At 50.4% G+C, this 17,617-nt stretch overlaps 7 protein-coding genes across 7 annotated transcripts; 5 read left to right on the forward strand and 2 right to left on the reverse strand.

Moving 5' to 3' along the window:
* Window positions 1–494: 494 nt before the first annotated feature.
* Window positions 495–1,500, forward strand: ASPSYDRAFT_29514 (uncharacterized protein; the record flags this gene model as incomplete). The annotated part of the gene is made up of 4 exons (XM_040844658.1): window positions 495–615; window positions 702–814; window positions 935–1,249; window positions 1,486–1,500. The coding sequence occupies 4 exons, from the start codon at window positions 495–497 to the stop codon at window positions 1,498–1,500; spliced, it is 564 nt and encodes a 187-aa protein (XP_040704808.1).
* Window positions 1,501–1,896: 396 nt separating this feature from the next.
* ASPSYDRAFT_42841 (DNA replication factor Cdt1 C-terminal domain-containing protein) lies at window positions 1,897–3,796 on the forward strand. The gene has a single exon (XM_040846540.1). The coding sequence runs from the start codon at window positions 2,023–2,025 to the stop codon at window positions 3,610–3,612; it is 1,590 nt and encodes a 529-aa protein (XP_040704809.1). The 5' UTR covers window positions 1,897–2,022; the 3' UTR covers window positions 3,613–3,796.
* A 221-nt stretch (window positions 3,797–4,017) lies between these two features.
* ASPSYDRAFT_146366 (uncharacterized protein) lies at window positions 4,018–10,228 on the forward strand (the record flags this gene model as incomplete). Its single annotated transcript, XM_040841617.1, has 8 exons — window positions 4,018–4,041; window positions 4,119–6,934; window positions 7,260–7,364; window positions 7,889–8,012; window positions 8,073–9,207; window positions 9,405–9,716; window positions 9,769–9,854; window positions 9,905–10,228. The coding sequence occupies 8 exons, from the start codon at window positions 4,018–4,020 to the stop codon at window positions 10,226–10,228; spliced, it is 4,926 nt and encodes a 1,641-aa protein (XP_040704810.1).
* Window positions 10,229–11,128: 900 nt separating this feature from the next.
* ASPSYDRAFT_42844 (acyl carrier protein) lies at window positions 11,129–11,736 on the forward strand. Its single transcript, XM_040846541.1, has 4 exons — window positions 11,129–11,227; window positions 11,301–11,378; window positions 11,460–11,508; window positions 11,580–11,736. Exons 1-4 carry the CDS (start codon window positions 11,171–11,173, stop codon window positions 11,645–11,647), a joined length of 252 nt encoding a protein of 83 aa, XP_040704811.1. The 5' UTR covers window positions 11,129–11,170; the 3' UTR covers window positions 11,648–11,736.
* Window positions 11,729–14,230, reverse strand: ASPSYDRAFT_42845 (exosome nuclease subunit RRP6). Its single transcript, XM_040846542.1, has one exon. It carries the CDS (start codon window positions 14,176–14,178, stop codon window positions 11,872–11,874), a length of 2,307 nt encoding a protein of 768 aa, XP_040704812.1. The 5' UTR covers window positions 14,179–14,230; the 3' UTR covers window positions 11,729–11,871.
* A 204-nt stretch (window positions 14,231–14,434) lies between these two features.
* On the forward strand, window positions 14,435–14,856 carry ASPSYDRAFT_87568 (uncharacterized protein; the record flags this gene model as incomplete). The annotated part of the gene is made up of 4 exons (XM_040851861.1): window positions 14,435–14,475; window positions 14,530–14,567; window positions 14,621–14,691; window positions 14,764–14,856. The coding sequence occupies 4 exons, from the start codon at window positions 14,435–14,437 to the stop codon at window positions 14,854–14,856; spliced, it is 243 nt and encodes an 80-aa protein (XP_040704813.1).
* Window positions 14,857–15,271: 415 nt separating this feature from the next.
* Window positions 15,272–16,006, reverse strand: ASPSYDRAFT_147609 (putative membrane protein; the record flags this gene model as incomplete). The annotated part of the gene is made up of 3 exons (XM_040841734.1): window positions 15,272–15,464; window positions 15,527–15,743; window positions 15,814–16,006. 3 exons carry the CDS (start codon window positions 16,004–16,006, stop codon window positions 15,272–15,274), a joined length of 603 nt encoding a protein of 200 aa, XP_040704814.1.
* Window positions 16,007–17,617: the final 1,611 nt, after the last annotated feature.

The following is a 17,617-nucleotide window of genomic DNA, read 5'->3' on the forward strand; positions in this document are numbered from 1 at the left end:
CTTGAATCTCGGGCAATATCGCGACATGAAATCCCGCCAACTGATATCATCCCCCCGTTAGCCTTGAGACTCTTTTCTCTATTTAGACGGGAACTCCACGATGATCTCATTACTGCGAGTACATTTCCTTGCACCAGCCCCAGGTGGACTGGCGCAGTGTAGCGTCGATGTCAAATGATCGCCCGGTGACGTCAGGGCCGAACAAAAGCATCACCGATTCTCCCCGCACAAGCTTACCCGTATATAAACCAGGGAATCTTCGGCTGTCTGGTTTGCGTAAAGAGAAAAAAGAAAAGTTCGACCCGATTGATTTCCATACTGGATCACTGCCATACTGACCCAACCTACACTATCTCCGAAGCGCAAACGATACCCTAATCTACCACCTCACAACTAGACTACTACCTGGTATCCTGAAGCGACCGCCCGACTTCAATTACATCACGATCTTCTAAGAACATCCAAACTACATACTACCGCAACCACTCTACACAATGGCCGCCCCCCCAAAGAACCGCACCGGTCTGTACCTCGGCCTCGGCGCCCTAGGCGCAGGCGCTTACTACTTCTACCGCGCTGGCGGCGATCCCAAGCTCGCAAAGGAGGAGATGAAATGTACGTACTACCATACCGAATCGGTCTCGATCGTGCCTTGTGTAACCGCCCCCCGGTATTGGAACTAACCTGGCTGGTCCACACAGATGACATGACCAAAGTCCGCGGCAAAGCACCCACCGGGGCACCTGGGAGTGACCAAGCCGAGCGAGCTGGCGAGAAAGCCGGCCTGGAAACGAATCTGAACATTGATGAAGCTGTATGACCACGTCCTAATCCACCCTAAACCCATCACCAACCCCACCATCCGCCTTTTTTTTGAGACCCGGTGGATGGATGGATGGATGAATGCGATGGCAAATGTTAACATGTGAAACAGGCCTACAACCCTAAGACCAAAGACGCCGACCTCGCATCCCAGGCACAGCGGAAGCTAGATGACCTCGGCCAGGCTGGTAAAGACCAGGCAGCGAGACTACGTGACGAGGCAGAGCAGCAGGCTAGCAAGCTGAAGAATGAAGCTGGGGATAAAGCGAATGAGGCAAAGAGCACAGTCTCAGGATGGTTTGGCGGGGGTAAGAAACAGGCGGAGAACCTGCGTGACGAGGCAGGGCAGCAGGCTAGCAGGCTGAAGAATGAAGCTGAGAACAAGGCGAATGAGGCTAGCAAGATGACGAAAGATGCCGAGAATAAGGTGAGTGAAGAGGCGAAGAGTGCAAGTTCGGGGTGGTTTGGGGGGAAGAAATAGACTGCCCACTCGCCCTACATCCTTGGCTTAAGCAGGAGTCTGGTCACTCCCTGTGGTCCTATATATGTATGGGACTAAGTGGGAAAATAGTTGAAATATGAATGGCGTACTGTGTACTGTGTACTGCGTGCTGATTCTGAGTGCGGATGCGGAGATTGTTGGCTTGGCTATGGTCCCGATAGTTCAGTCTTAGCTAAACCACTCATGGTAATTAATGGACTTCAAATCATTCAATAATAAAACTTATTCTCCGGGGTTGAGTGGGGTGCTGGATGGAGCCCAGACCGTGGGTGAGAGGTATGTGACATTCCAGCCTCGACATGATCACCGTAGTGATGGATTGTATGGAATGGGAAGTTAAAAATACATAAGATTCAACCCGGTTATTTTATTATTTTCCAACGGGATACTTCTTCCTCTGAGACTGTGGTCTTCGTTAATTCCCGTTCAGTCGAAGTGCGCTTGTCGAGATGGCACGATAGTCCCACGTTCTGGTAATTTAACCCAATTCGGACACGAACGCCAACAGCGCGTCGCGACGCGTTTTCTCCTTAAAATCCAAACCCCAATTTTAACCGCCCATCCCTTTACTCGATTTCAATTCAACAAACCTGAGTCTCGACCTTTTTTTCCAGGCTCTTGATTATATTTCATGTTTAATACTTCACATTGTATTAATTTTCCTCCTTATCCAGTTAATTAATTGCAAGGAAGTCGCGATGCCTCGCACCTCCTCTACACTCGCCCGCTCGCGGACAACACGCCTGCCTCGGGCGAGCCAAACGGGCATCCAGGGTTTCGCAAGAGCGACCAAGCCTGGTCTCAGCACATCGGCATCCCTCAGTCTCATAGACGGAAAGAAGGATCTCGCCACTACCACCTCAACACCCGGTCATCTGCCAGTCTCACCTTCCAAGAAGCGAAAACTGGGGGAGCTCGAAAATGTCGACTTCACGATCCGCGAGCAGCAGGGAAGCGAATCAGGGAATGATGCCGAAGAGAACAGCAAGGACTTGTCCACATTAACACCCTCCAAGTCCCTAAAATTCAGCTCCCTATCTGTCTCGACACCCAGTTCCAGAAATACTCGCAGGAGCGGCCACTATGTCTCTACCACGGTACCATCGCCAACACCGCGTCAAACACGCACAACACGTACTCAACCTGAGCATGAGGATAAAGGCGGCAGTGTACACACGCCGAGTACGCCGACGAAGCCGCGCGCTCCGAGACAGACTAAGCCGCTACCACGATCGAACACATGTATTCTTCCCACTACGCGTGCGCCCTGTGTGGCGGAGCTGGTCACGCTGCATTCGGCGTTTCTCAAGGCGTTGACGATCCATGCGGCACATAAGGGCGTTGCGGCGCCAGCGGACCTGAGAGAGTTTCTGCCGAGCATTGAGCGGATTTGGAAGAAGAGAAAGGTTGTTGTTAAGGATTTGCAGAGATTGTTGTGGGTATTGAAGACGAAGGGGTGTGAAAGTGGGATGGGGTATCGGCTTGCGAATCATGGACTCGGCCGAGTCTGTTTGGAGAAAGTGAATGGGCGAAATGATCGCCTTGATGACGAGAGTGAGCTGCAGGCGCGATTTGAGGAGGCGGTTGATTTGCTCTGGGAGAAGGCCCTGGATGATGCTGGGGGCGACGAGGGAAGTGTGGATTTTATGGGAAACCTCGGCCTGGTTTCAATCGAGGAGTCGCTTGCACCATTCACCGCATTTCGGAAGGGGCAGCAGCGGCTGCAGGATTTGAAGGGAGGCGTTATTAAGATGAAGATGGAAACTTTACTGGCTGAGACCGCGGGCGATGAGACTGCAAGTACACCAACTAAAGTGCGCAATGCGACAACGAGTCGGCGCGAGGGCCTGCTTGATCGAATTAAGAATAAGCAGCTGCGGCAGTCGAAATTGCCTCCGCCGCCGCCTAAGGAGGTGCTGCTCCGTCGTGCTGCGTCTGGACGTATCGAGGAGGTTGCGGGCGTGCTGTCTCTTCTTCGACCGGCCGGGTATGTGGGCAATGGCCCATTGGCAAGGATGGCGGCGCAGCGGACTCCGTTCTGTCTGGAGACCATTGTCCGCAATGTGCAGGACTCGACTCGCAACCCAATTTCGGAGAAGGAAGTGGAAGCTTGCCTGGAAATCCTTTCTCGTGAAGATGTTGCCGGCCACTGGGTGAACATTGTCGTCGTGAACCAGCTCAAGTCAGTCGTTTTGAAGTCCTGCGGCGATGTCCAGCTGAAGGATATTGGAGCCAAGGTGGCTCAGTTGAAGCCTGGATGGGAAGAGTCCCCGAGACTCTTGGTCTGATACTCGTATTTGTCTGCACTCTTTTTGTTTGGATCCATGTTTTCTGGCGATACCTCTGGTGATTGGCATTTTTGGAGTTATGAATACGGACTTCATCTTGTATACGGGTTGCATTAGCGTTGTGTTTCGATATCCTGTATGATAGACTATAAAACTAATGAACATCTAAAGAACTGAACCCTTCCATCCTTGATTCCAGTGCACATTGCTCACTGCAACTGATTGGCCAAAAACCACTTTTGGCTCGACGCGGATCCACGTGACCGTGTCGCGTCTCGCACGCGCGAAGGAATCTACCTATCAATTGGATAAGAGCACTTGGAGAACAAAGGTTCAGCACTCTCCCACACCACAACGCCAGCAATCAGGTTCATTCTCTACCAAACAGAGTGACACGCTGGCGCCATGTCATCTCGACCAGATCTCAGGGTAAACTCAATCACTGGCATCTCCCGCAGAATCAGCATAATTCGTCCAAAGATTCCCGCTAACTGTTTTAACTTCAGGTCGACGACGAAGTCGGCTTCATCCGCTTTTACCGCTCCCTCGCCTCAGACGAATCGTCTCCTTCCAACAATGAAATAATCCGCGTCTTCGACCGCGGCGACTGGTACTCCGCCCACGGTGCCGAAGCCGAGTTCATCGCTCGCACAGTCTACAAAACTACCTCTGTCCTCCGCAACCTCGGCCGCAGCGAAACAGGCGGCCTGCCCTCCGTCACAATGAGCGTGACTGTGTTCCGGAATTTCCTACGTGAGGCGCTGTTCCGGCTTAACAAGCGCGTAGAGATCTGGGGCTCTGTGGGCACGGGGAAGGGCCACTGGAAGAAAATCAAGCAGGCGAGCCCTGGAAATTTGCAGGATGTGGAGGAGGAATTGGGCAGTGTGGGTGGGATGGGAGATGGAGGTGCGAGCGGCGCGCCGATTATCCTGGCTGTGAAGATTAGTGCGAAGGCCGGGGAGGCGAGGAACGTGGGTGTCTGCTTTGCGGATGCGAGTGTGCGCGAGTTGGGGGTTAGTGAGTTTCTGGATAATGATGTTTATTCGAACTTTGAGTCCCTTGTCATCCAGCTTGGGGTGAAAGAGTGTCTTGTGACGATGGATGTGAACCGGAAGGATGTCGAGTTGGGGAAGATTAGGGCTATTGCGGATAACTGCGGAATAGCAGTTTCGGAGCGTCCCGTTGCGGATTTCGGGGTGCGTGATATTGAGCAGGATCTCACGCGGTTGTTGCGTGATGAGCGCTCTGCTGGGACGTTACCGCAGACAGAGTTGAAATTGGCGATGGGTTCTGCGGCGGCGTTGATTCGGTATCTGGGTGTGATGTCGGATGCTACGAATTTCGGGCAGTATCAGCTTTATCAGCATGATTTGGCGCAGTTCATGAAACTTGATGCAGCGGCGTTGAGGGCGCTGAACCTTATGCCGGGGCCACGCGATGGATCCAAGTCCATGAGCTTGTTTGGACTGTTGAACCATTGCAAGACGCCTGTTGGGAGTCGGTTGCTGGCGCAGTGGCTGAAGCAACCGCTGATGGATCTAGCAGAGATTGAGAAGCGGCAGCAGCTTGTTGAAGCGTTTGTTGTGAGTACGGAGCTGCGGCAGACGATGCAGGAGGAACATCTGCGGTCGATTCCGGATCTTTATCGCCTTGCGAAGCGGTTCCAGCGGAAACAGGCGAACTTGGAGGATGTGGTGCGTGTGTACCAGGTCGCGATTCGCTTGCCCGGATTTGTGAACTCGTTGGAGAATGTCATGGATGAAGAGTATCAAACTCCGCTAGAGGCCGAGTACACGGCGAAGCTGCGAAACCACTCGAACAGTCTTGCGAAGCTGGAGGAGATGGTTGAAACGACGGTCGATCTGGATGCGCTTGAGAACCACGAATTCATCATCAAGCCCGAGTTCGACGATAGTCTGCGCATAATCCGCAAGAAGCTGGATAAACTCCGCCACGACATGTTTATCGAACATCGGTCTGTATCGAAGGACCTGGACCAGGAAATGGACAAGAAATTGTTCTTGGAAAACCATCGAGTTCACGGCTGGTGCTTCCGGTTGACACGTAATGAGGCCGGCTGTATTCGCAACAAGAAAGCGTACCAGGAATGCTCTACACAGAAGAACGGTGTCTACTTTACCACGTCGACAATGCAGTCCTTGAGACGGGAGCACGATCAACTCTCCTCCAATTACAACCGCACACAAACAGGGCTTGTCTCTGAAGTCGTCAACGTTGCGGCCTCGTACTGTCCCGTTCTGGAGCAGCTGGCCGGCGTCCTAGCCCATCTTGATGTCATTGTCAGCTTCGCCCATGCCTCTGTTCACGCACCTACAGGCTATACCCGACCCAAGATCCACCCCCGAGGCACAGGAAACACGGTCCTCAAGGAAGCACGTCACCCGTGCATGGAGATGCAAGATGACATCTCCTTCATTACCAACGATGTATCGCTGGTCCGCGATGAATCCTCCTTCCTAATCATCACCGGTCCCAACATGGGCGGTAAATCGACCTACATCCGAATGATTGGCGTTGTTGCACTCATGGCCCAGACGGGCTGTTTTGTGCCCTGCACAGAGGCGGAGCTGACAATCTTCGACTGCATCCTCGCTCGTGTCGGTGCCAGCGATTCACAGCTCAAGGGGGTCTCAACATTCATGGCGGAGATGCTTGAAACATCTAACATTCTCAAGTCAGCAACGTCTGAGTCCCTGATTATCATCGACGAGCTCGGCCGCGGTACCAGTACGTACGACGGATTCGGTCTCGCCTGGGCCATCTCAGAGCATATCGTTACTGAGATTCGTTGTTTCGGGCTGTTCGCAACCCACTTCCACGAATTGACAGCGCTGGCAGATCGGTACCCCAAATCTGTCAAGAACCTGCACGTCGTCGCGTTCATCGGAGACGGAACGTCAGCGAAAGAAGAAGAGGAGAAAAAGACGCAGCAGAAAGTCACGCTCCTGTACCGCGTTGAGCCCGGAATCTGTGACCAGTCATTCGGTATCCACGTCGCTGAGCTGGTCCGCTTCCCAGACAAGGTGGTCAATATGGCCCGGCAAAAGGCCGAAGAGCTAGAGGACTTCACCTCGGCAGATCCGACAGGGGAAGCCTCGGCTACCGCGATTGACAAGTACACTCAGGAGGAGGTGGAAGAAGGAAGCGTCTTGCTGAAGGCGATGTTGCAGAAATGGAAGGCCGCCGTCGAGGAACCGGGCAGGGATCTGACTGTCGAGGAAAAGAGGCAGATTATGAGAGATCTGGTCAAGGGTGACCCGAAGCTACAGGAAAGTCGGGTCTTCCAAGGCATTAAAGCATTGTAAAGAGCCAGTTTTTTAGGGGTTGTTTGTGGTCTGCGGTCCGGTTTTATACTTGGTTCAATCTAATGGTGGTATGGCGTTTGGGATGGGATGGGTTCTAGATATGTTGTTCACATATGTCTCGGATAATGAAATAGCCATCTTTAGTAGTTTCTTTTAATTTCTTCCTATGGAACTCTCTCCATATAAGTTATTTTGAACAGCTTGGAACTGTCTCTTTGGTCTGCTGTAGTATGGGATCACGTGGGGCAGCGGTCCAGACGCTTTTAGAGTAAATAAGGAAATTCGCTGGATAGCCCGCGGCGACACCACCGACCCCACGAGCACTCATTCATCTCTTGTTCTTTCCTCTATTGTTCGCCATAAGCTAATCCGGGATCTAGCTTTCGCGCGTCACTCCCTTTTTATCCTGCAACATTCGATCCCTCCGTCTCTTTGCCGCTCGCTATGTCCCTCCGGTCCAATTAACGCTGGTCCATCCGCAACAGCTTGATTCATGCACCCCTTTTCCATCCTCACCCTCGGCATCTTCGTTGCGGGATACATCACCGCGAGGTGGGACCTTGTTACCCGGCTGTACGAACTCGCCATATTCGCGTGGGATCACGGTGTGGTGGTGCGTATATTTCCAACTTTTCTACCTGTCGCGCTACTTCCCACGGCTCCGCTAACCAGCTACGCAATTATAGACCAGAACCGCAAAGGGATTCGTCTTCCTCTCTGTTTTCTTCTTCATACTCGTCATTCCAATCAATCATCTTGCGCAAAAGGAGTTCGGTCATGTATGCGATGTCGTCATTTACTTGGGCCACCCTAAGCCGTACAGAAGCTAATTCATTGTCGCTACTTAATAGCACCCTCGACCCGTCCACCTCGGAGTCTCCGCCCGGGAACAACTACGCCGCCGCGGTTCGTTCTAGCCTTTGAGTGGAGGATGACAACATGCAGATGAGCGATGGATTGCTACGGGTATTTTGGCCATACGACCTCCCTCGGTCCTCGTCGCCGGGTGTGATTGTTGGTTGGCGGAATTCAGAGCTTGACTTGTTTGTGTTGGCTGTGTTGGAGGATGTTGAGGTACGCCATGGTTAACTGCGTATTTGGCTTGGGTAAAGCTGCTAATTCGCGTTCGCGCAGCCTCGAAATGTTGACAACGCCCTCCGCGCCGGCATTCTCTTCCGCCACAGCCCTCATCCCGTTCCGCGCATTTTTGGTCTTTGCGGTCGTTCGTCGATGCATGTTTTAGGGTCGACTAACCTGCGCGATCCGCCAACAGCCTTCAATTCGTCCCATTTGATTGTTACTACTCGCTCGTCAGGCAAGATTCCGAGAATATATTGTCCACCGGAGACTGGCCTCTCGATTCAGGTTATTATGTTCCATCGTCCAGATCCAACGAGGATGGAGTATATGTCGCTGAACCCTATTTCGCTTGCTTTGGAGGACAAAGTGCTTGCTGCGGATAAGTCGGACTCGGTGTCGGATACGATAGAAACAGGAGAGGGGATACAAAAGGCTCGCGCGCAAAAATTGGTGGATAAGCTGAGACTCCATACGGTTGTCAAGCATGTTGCATCGCATAAGGAGTTGGCGCTTCCGTTTATTGTCAACCAGGTTAATTGCGCATACGAGATGGGGAAGTTGATTGAAAAGAACAGCAGTTTGATTGGAATCCGCGTGAAGAGGAGCATGAGTGTTTCGGAACGGGTGGTCGAGTCGGCGACAACGATGTGGGACATGTTTGTTCTCGGAGTGTCTTACGTCTTTTGGCAGTGGATATGGCCTGTTATTACCCGAGTGTTTGTGATCGGGCTGGTGTTTCATCGTACGATTGCAGACTTTGTTCTGCAGGTTCTGGAATGGCGCGCCCGACCTGACGCCGCAGCATTGAAGGATATATCTGCAACAGCTCAGCAAGTGGACATTCGCCTGCAACAATTCTGTTATTGGCCCACGCAGTACGTCAAATTACGGCAAAGGAAGGATGACTGGGAGAGTGTCACGACGTACCACGCGCACTACATCCGATTCTATAACAGCCTGTGGCTGGTTGCGAATGATGTGATTATTGGGATTGCCATGGGGTCATACATCATTGATAACGCCAACTGGGTAGCTTATCAGATCAACTTCGTTCTCAGTGGCTGGACTGTCGAAGGTTTGCAACGGACGATTTCATGGCTGATGGACTGGCCGGCCGGATTAAAGTTGAATAATGAACTTGCTGCGTTTCTTGGAGATCTTTTCTTATGGGTTATTGAAAACTGGGCAGGTATGATAAGCAACCCCTTCGTTACGGACTTTTGTTAACTAGCCAAGCATGCATCGCGAACCTCCAACCATACCTCCCTCATATCATTTACGTTATCGGCTGCGCGAGCTTCGCCGGCGCCAGCATGCCAATAGCGCTCTTTTCAGACCTTATATCCATACTAACAGTACACATTTACTCGTTTTACATTGCATCAGCGCGGATATTCAATTGGCAACTCACCATCATCATCTCGCTTTTCCACCTGTTTCGCGGAAAGAAGCGAAATGTCCTCCGCAACCGTATTGATTCTTGCGATTATGACTTGGACCAGCTTCTTCTCGGGACTATCCTTTTCACTGTCCTCTTCTTCCTTCTGCCTACGGTCATTGTGTTTTATCTAGCATTTACCTCTGCGCGAATGTTGATCATCACGCTAAAGGCAGGCCTTGACACTTGGTTGGCTTTCTTAAACCACTTTCCACTTTTTGCTTTGATGTTACGAGTTAAGGATTCGAGGAGGTTGCCAGGTTTGTTCTACTTAATATTTCATAGTTGGCCACTCGTCTAACTGGTATAAAGGCGGAATACGTTTTGAACTCCGTGAAGAACACGATAACTCGCCCAATAATTCCTTGGATCCGACTATACACTACATTCATCTCGAGGTATAATTTCCCAGGCACTCGTCGGCCATGATTCCACTAACGTCTATTAGTCCATTCCTCTAACCCTTCGGGCCATGTTTGACCAATACTTCCAACTGGGTCACCGCCTCCGAAAACATTACCTGTCTCCGCAAGTCATCTTCTGCCTCTTTACTGGCCGCTTCGTGCCGCCAATTCACCGCCGCAGCCTCTACAGCATGCAGTACAGCATGCTTCCCGATGTCCGACCATCATTAGCTCAGGTATGGAGCGAGCTAACGCAACCGAGAAAATCAGGTGGTGGAAGTGGTGGCTCAAGCTCCGGAATTGGCACTGGAGCGAATGGGATCATGAAAGGGGGGTTTGGTGAGGCCAGGCGAAGGGGGCATCGGTAACGACTAACGATGACTGCCATTTCCCTCAAAGCCCTAACGGAGCTATACAGATATGAGGCGGCAGTAGCCTCGTCTCATCATAATAAATAATAAACACTCTGCATCCGTATTCTGCATTTGTAGCTCATATTACTATGGCTGGACTGAATACAATACATGGGCTATTAGGCCAAGATCATTTAACCAATTTGTGTCGCTGGATTCGATTTCGCCCCCTTCCACATCTCAGCCACCTTCTTGAATACCTCTTTGTGCGGAGTGTCCGGGTTCTTGTTTTTGTATTTGGGAATTTCGTCCTTCATGAACTTGTGGTAAGCCGAAAGTGGTTTCTTTCCGCCTCCTCCTTTCCTAATGCTCCCGCTTGATCTTGATCCTGTAGTGGGAGATACCATGGTTGGTTTTCCTGTTCGGGATTTTAATACATATAATAATATAGCTTGTGTATAGGCGGGAGGGAATATTACCTCGTTGACGGTATTGTTTCGGTATGGTGTTGTTTATATTTATATATGAGGCAAGGACATATAACATATAACAAACAATGAATTAGGAAGAAAATGAAAAAGACGAGGGAATATTTCAATACCTGGAATAAGGAAGATATACCAATTGGGGAGTCATGATTGAGTGGTGATATCAATTAAAGTCTAATTTAGAGTGACTATAACAAACAAAGGTGCCCTTCCATGGATCAGTGGGCCGAATAACGCACACCTCATGGGATCCTTAGAAACTGTAACCATAAAGTTCTTCGCATGATCGTGCCAGACCCGGGGTTTCCGTAATATTAAATTATTGTAGCGTAGCTGTGTCTCCGATATTGCGGGGTGTAGCCTGCTTATTATATTCTGCCCAAAGTCTCGTCGTCGTAACAGACGTCTGCCTCTATCTAAACATTAAGTTATATCCATTACTTAACATATCGTGGACCTCACCCCGAAAATGAACATCGACGAAACAATTTGCTACATCACCGGGAACCTCTTTGAGCTCGACGATGTGCGTCTCTTCCTTCTTTGTATCCTATCCTAGGCTCCAACTATCCCTACTAACTAACCCTAACAAACTCCAGGTAAAAGGGTCCTCGAATTTTAACAACCTCGGCCTTGACCAAGAAAGTATCACTCAGTTGATTGAGCACTTGAATGAGGTATGTTATCTATTTAATCCTCTTACTTTATTTTATGCCCAGTGGGGAAAGAAAAGGATGCTGATTATGTTATTGCTGAAGACGCTAGATCTTGATATCCCGCTTGATAAGGCGAAGGATTTCCATACCGGTGAGTGTCTAACTAGTTCGTGTTTTGCTTTGCTATATGGAATGGAAATTTCTGACTGGGCATATTGGAAGTCGGGGATTTGGCGGATTATATCGAGGAAGAGTATGAGGAAGACGATGAAGGACGGCCGAGTGATTAAAATGCTGGGTTCCTTGTGAAGTGGATTGGATTGTTTACGTCGGTTATGAAGGATCTAATTACCTACTAATATAGCATGATTGGGATGACCTGACTAATTTATTGAAGTAATTCTAATTCCTCATATTCAAGGGTAGACCAAACAGGGTATCGCTATGCATTCGTATCACTTATGCAACCTAAATCTCATATACATACAAAGGAAGTACAGTAAGGTAAACCAAATTACCTGAACGTCTGGCTCCTTCCAGCCAATTCACGTTTCTGTTTCCGCACGCCGGACGGGGCCTCGAGCGCCTTTTTGTAAGGGTTGAATGGTCGTTTTGATGGTAGCCCAGATGTAGCCTGAGGAGCATGTAGAACGGAATCGGCGTTGTCGTAGTTGAAGGGTGTCGTGTCTTCTGCAGACTGAGACTGGTTCTGCTTGTCTGATTTCTTCTTTTCTCTCCTCTCTTTCCGGCGCTGTTTCTTGGATGGTGGTACATCGACGTCGATTGGGATCTCGTCAAGTTCGGCTTTGGGTTTTGTGGAGGCTGCGGAGGCTTCGGCTTCCGCTGGAGGTTGTTGTTGCGTAGACTTGCGTTTGCGTGGACCGCCGAGTTCCTTGACTGTGAAGATCTTGTTTTTATCTTCCTCCTCCTTCGTTGGGGCCGGCGGGGGGGTGGCTGGTTTGGGCGGTTGCGCAGCTAATTTGTCGCGGACTTCAGAGACGGTTCTCGGCATGGGCGGTATGGGAAGGGAGAGACGGAGTGCTTCAGCGGAAGCTACAAGCGAATATCCCGGTGGGGACGAAGGTGTTTCGGTGTTTAAAACAGAGCCCCAGAACTGTGAGACATCGAAGCGAGAAGCGGTAGGGAAGGATCCATCCTCTATAGGAGGAGTCAAAGGAGCCTGCGGCTGTTGTGGGGTTCTGGTGGGCTTGACATAGATGTCGCGCCATTCAGGTCCGTCGGCTCCTTCGGCCTTTGCCGATTTGATGACTTCCAACAGGTCGGGCATGCGTTCCTTGGTGATCGGTGTGACGGGAGAGAGTGTTCTAAACAGGGTTCCTAGGTCTTGTGGCATCACCTGCGCGGCTCGGAAAAGAGCGTGCTTCGGGAAAACGCATTGGACGCCTTCGTCTTCTTCCCGAGCTACATTGTCGCGCCATTCGTGAACCGCTTTGAGAACGGCGAACTGCTCTCTGCTCAAAACAACCTGGCTGCGTGTCATCAGATCGTACCAGCCACCCGCGCCTTGGCCTGTCGCTGCATCATAAACGGGGCGCTCATAACGCTGCAACGCCTCGGTCTTCGACCTCTCTAGCACATATTCGACAAGGTTATCCTGGGATGTGGAGTTCTCCAGCAGCTCGTTCCGTATATTGTCGTAAATGTAGAGAAGATAGTGTGTATCGGAGCGAGCGTAGTCGAACATACCAGACGGAAGAGGTCGAACTCGCCAATCCGCCATCTGATACCTCTTATCGGCCTCAAAGTTGACGAATTTCTGTAGTAAGTATTTCAGACTCTTCTTCGGATAGTTCAGCGCACAGGCTGCATGGTAGGTGTCGAACATGCCCACGACGTAGAGGCCGAGGTCACGCTGTAGCCAGATGATATCCATGCTTGCACCATGGAAGAGCTTGATGATGTTGGGATCCGTAAACACCTCATTGAGTACCTGAAGTTCTTCTCTCCAGGGCTTCAGCGTGTCCACCACCCAGTCCTTGTTCCGGGTGCTGATCTGCATGAGCGATACGAGACCATGATATGAATGGACATCGTGGTGCTCCAGATCGATTGCAATCTCACTCGCAGACTTCAGTTCAGCCAGCATCTCCTTCACTCCCTCGAAAGTATCCACAAACGCTGCGGTCGTCGACTCAAACGGCAAATAGTCAATTGGAGGTGCAACAACGTAGGCGGATTCGGGATACTTCGCAGCGCGGATCTCGGTCTCGTATGGGTTACGATATCCTTGTGGCGCATCAGCCGGCGGAGTCAGCGACTGCTCTAACGACTCTATAGCATGGGGCTTCGTCTTGAGTAGCGGTTTGAATGGCGACGTATCCGTAGAATCGATTTGGTGCTCAAACTGCAGCTGAGGCTTGGGGATTTTGGAAGGGCCATAGTCGTAAATTGTCGGGAAGTTCTGCTCCCTTCTCGCGGCAGGTTTCTCTTCCCCCTCTTTGTCCTGGAGCGACGGACTCAGTTTCTTGATAACCCCCGTAAATTCATCCAAGCAAGCATCTGCTCTTTCCAAAAGCGCATCGATCACATCCACAATCCCCCGCCAATTGTCCTCGATTGAATCTTCACCCGACAGTGCCGGCGCGGAGATATCGGTCCCAGCAGTAGCTGCTTTGAGGATCGACGATGTCAGAGACAGCAATCGGCCGCTTTGTTCGTCCAAACCCTCCGCAACTTCTGCGTTCGAGGAACGGTGGAAACTCAGATCATTCACGGGAAGCTGTCCAGTAGAGCGGGTGACCTCGAGGAGAGACGATTGCAGCCGCTTCTGTAACGAAGCGAAATCAGCGGCGGAATCCATATCGATGACTTTCCGCTAAAGAATGGTTTCTCGAAGAAATCCTCGAGTCGAATTCGCAACAAAGAAAAAAAGGCAGGCGGAGATGGAGAAATTTCTCTGGAGCGGAGGTGACCGCCTTCCGGAATTGGCGGACCTCCGATTATTCTGCTGGCGATTCCCGGTCTCGACTCGCGATATTCCTCACTCTTCTTCCCGTCCAGGATCTTTATTTTGCAGTCACTTTCCAGTCCAGCGCTCGTATATCCTTCAAGCCATCATGGCAGCTTCAATAGCCCCCGAATGCAACAACATCAAAGAGTACGCAGCCCGGTCTCATCGCACTCCATAAACCAAAGCTAATCCTCTGTCTAGAAAGTACGACACGTGCTTCTTGAAATGGTACAGCGAAAGTAGGTTGCTTGATCCCTCTTTGCTTGAATACAGCGCCTTACAAGAAATCCAGAATACCTCCGGGGTAACACGACTTCCAACGAATGCGAAGAGCTTTTCGCCAAATACAAAACCTGCCTGACTGTATGTTTTCGCCACTCTACTTTGAGCTTCCCCACGACGACAGAAATCAACAGAATTAACTTTCATGCATAGAAAACCTTGAAAGAGCGAGGGATCGATAACATGCTGGAGGAGGCGCGGAAGAATACACCGGAGACGGATGCCGAGTACAACCGACGAACATGAGATGGCCAGATGAGCACTGGATGGTGGTCAATACATGACTTCAAATGATTTGGGGCCCTTTTTACCCTAACTGGTCTTTTCTGACCATCTGCTAGATAGGGGAACAACAGACATTCTCCGCTATATACTTGTATACTAACTCCACGACTGTGTACGATACATTTGCATTTTCTTGAGGCGCTTGGTTGAAGTTTCTCTATGTCACATTCTTAAGCGATATACGAAGTTATGCTCTATTTCTCAGCAGCACTGCATAATCCACAATCGCACCTCTATGTACAGAACCAAGTCGATCAATTTTCGGGATACTTAATTAGCTGGTGATTGTGAGATCGCACCAGAGCCTAGGATCGGCTGGCCGGTGATACCTGACCTTTTCCCGGTGACTACCACCAGCGTTTTTCAGACGCACTTTCTACTGGGCAAGCGTCTTCCGTCGCTGCTTAAGCATATACGAGTACATCATCACAGAGCCTGGCGCATACAAGCCAAGAAAGAAGTAGAAGATGCCCGCGACAAGCCAGTTAGTTGTCACCGTAGTAGCCTGATACATGAGCCACCACTCCGTTGCGATCCCAATGGGGTAGAGGGCAATGAAGAGGGAGTATCTACAAAAACATATTAAAAAAGACCATTGCATAATCTGACCATGCAGAGAGTTAGGACATACCTCAACCACTTCAAGCCTCCCGGTACAGGAAACCCCGCCAACATGACCGCGAAGTAAGAATACCGCACAGCGTCGGCAGAAGACCAAGCAAAAAGCATAGCCGGGTAGGCAGTCGACACTGCTGTCACGGATGGGAATGCATAATTGATTGCCCAGACTTGCACGCTACGAGCGAAAATCTGGGTGAAGGTTGTGAAGACTGGGGATCGGGTTATGCCTGCATTGCTTTAGTTGGCGTTGCATATAGCCAGATTTAAAATGATTTCTTTATTAGGGGATATACTTACCAGTCGCAGCGTGTAGAATTTCTACGACAGCTAGAGTCTGCACCCATCTGGCTTGTGGTTCGAGGGTTGTGTATAGTGCGGGATCGGAATAGGAGGTGAGTATGGTAAGGAGGATGCGGAGCCAGAGGAAGGCGTTGATGGAATTGTATAGAACCAGATAGCCTTTTACGGCAGGAGACTGGGCTGAAGGCATATTGACTTTCTTCGCTGTTGATGACATGGTAAAGATGTGGTTTCACTGATTTCTTCATTGCTGGTGGGTTCCATTGCTAGCGGCCCACTAGGTAAATTTCAGCCTCGGCTCTTTACTGTATCAATTCCAAGTAGAGGAAGGAAACTGAGCTGGTAGAAGACATTCTAACCCTGTTTGCTTTCTACCATTTGCACCACCACGGCTATTTCAAACACTGTAAAATGGATAGACAGTGCGCTACTTTCTGGTCAATGATGGCATCTTGCAAATGTAAGTGATGACTGAGTTGGTCTCTTTGCAGGAGCAAGAGAAATGTCCACAAGGCTGGCGAGGCTGAATCTTACCAAGATATCTATGGGGACTTTTAATCGTGCATTTGCTCAGTTTACCAAAAGCTGAATTGTACTGCCTCGTTTTTGAATATCCGATATGGACTCGAGATGGACTCGGCACTCATATTTAGCCAGTCCGGAACAGTTTTCAGCCAGCAGAGCACCGTGGTTTGGACTCAACTTGCCAATTCCACTTTCTATTCGTCGGTAGGTGTATTGTCGAGATTGTTCCATGCTGGAATTGTACCTCTCGCGCCCGCTATCAGACAAGCCACCAATCCCAAGGCGCATCATCATACGGTAACGTCCTATGGTCTGGATTCGGCATCAAGCATGCGGCATAATTGCTGGCTGAGTCTGAGCAAGGAATTGCGTGCATTGCACGGTGCGGCAGCCTTTCTGTTTCTTACGACAAATTTTACTGCGCCCAGGCGCTACGTTCAATGACCCAGATCCAGTAAATTCAAGTCCCTCGATTTCGCAGTGGTGGAACCTTGTTGATGTTTGCTCCGGAACCCTAGTATACTTCAAAATCGGGTTCACTTGCGGTTTCTTTTCTTTCCCGTCGAACATGTTCGAGTGCTGGTGAAAAAAATACTCATGTACTTACCTAGGTACCACTATAGGTAGCGGGCTGCTTCTACTGATCCGCCTCAAACCGCAGTAGATCGAAAGAGGGGTTGTATAGGAGGCCCTGTCAATATTAACGTCGGATGCGTCTACTTGGATGAAGATTGTTGATAGGGATTGGGTCAAGGCCATCGAAGACAAACCTAGTGACGAACTACTCCGCAGGCCTGAATGAATGCGACAAGCTCGGCGTCGCCTTGAAGAACCTGTCTGTAACCTAGCGTGACGGTGGACTGGATGATCTGAGCCGTATCAGAATAACCCTAATTACCCACCCACTTCCTGAGACTTTGAAGTCTGAGTTCAATAAAAGACGTCACAAAAAAAAAAGCAACCATGCGTTGAACAGATTGACAAATCCCGGGGTTGGATCTCCGAAATGTCTTACTTGGGTTACTTCGGGTGCTCGCTTGTCTTAACCTCCGCCCCAATGACCTTGTATTGAACGATTGCGGGCACATTCAAATTCAAAATTGGTGGGGTAGCGCCGGAGCGGCGTCTGGTCTGGCGCGGAGGGACGATCCGCCGATTGAAGTGATTAAGTTCCTCACGGCCCCCCTGAGACCTGAGCGCACTGACACTCGATGGACGATTTGTGCAGCGGGCAGCGGCTGCTCGCAGAGTGATGTGGATTACTCTGCTGTTACAC

The sequence above is a fragment of the Aspergillus sydowii genome (genome assembly GCF_001890705.1).
Source record: "Aspergillus sydowii CBS 593.65 unplaced genomic scaffold ASPSYscaffold_3, whole genome shotgun sequence".
Lineage (NCBI taxonomy): Eukaryota > Fungi > Ascomycota > Eurotiomycetes > Eurotiales > Aspergillaceae > Aspergillus > Aspergillus sydowii.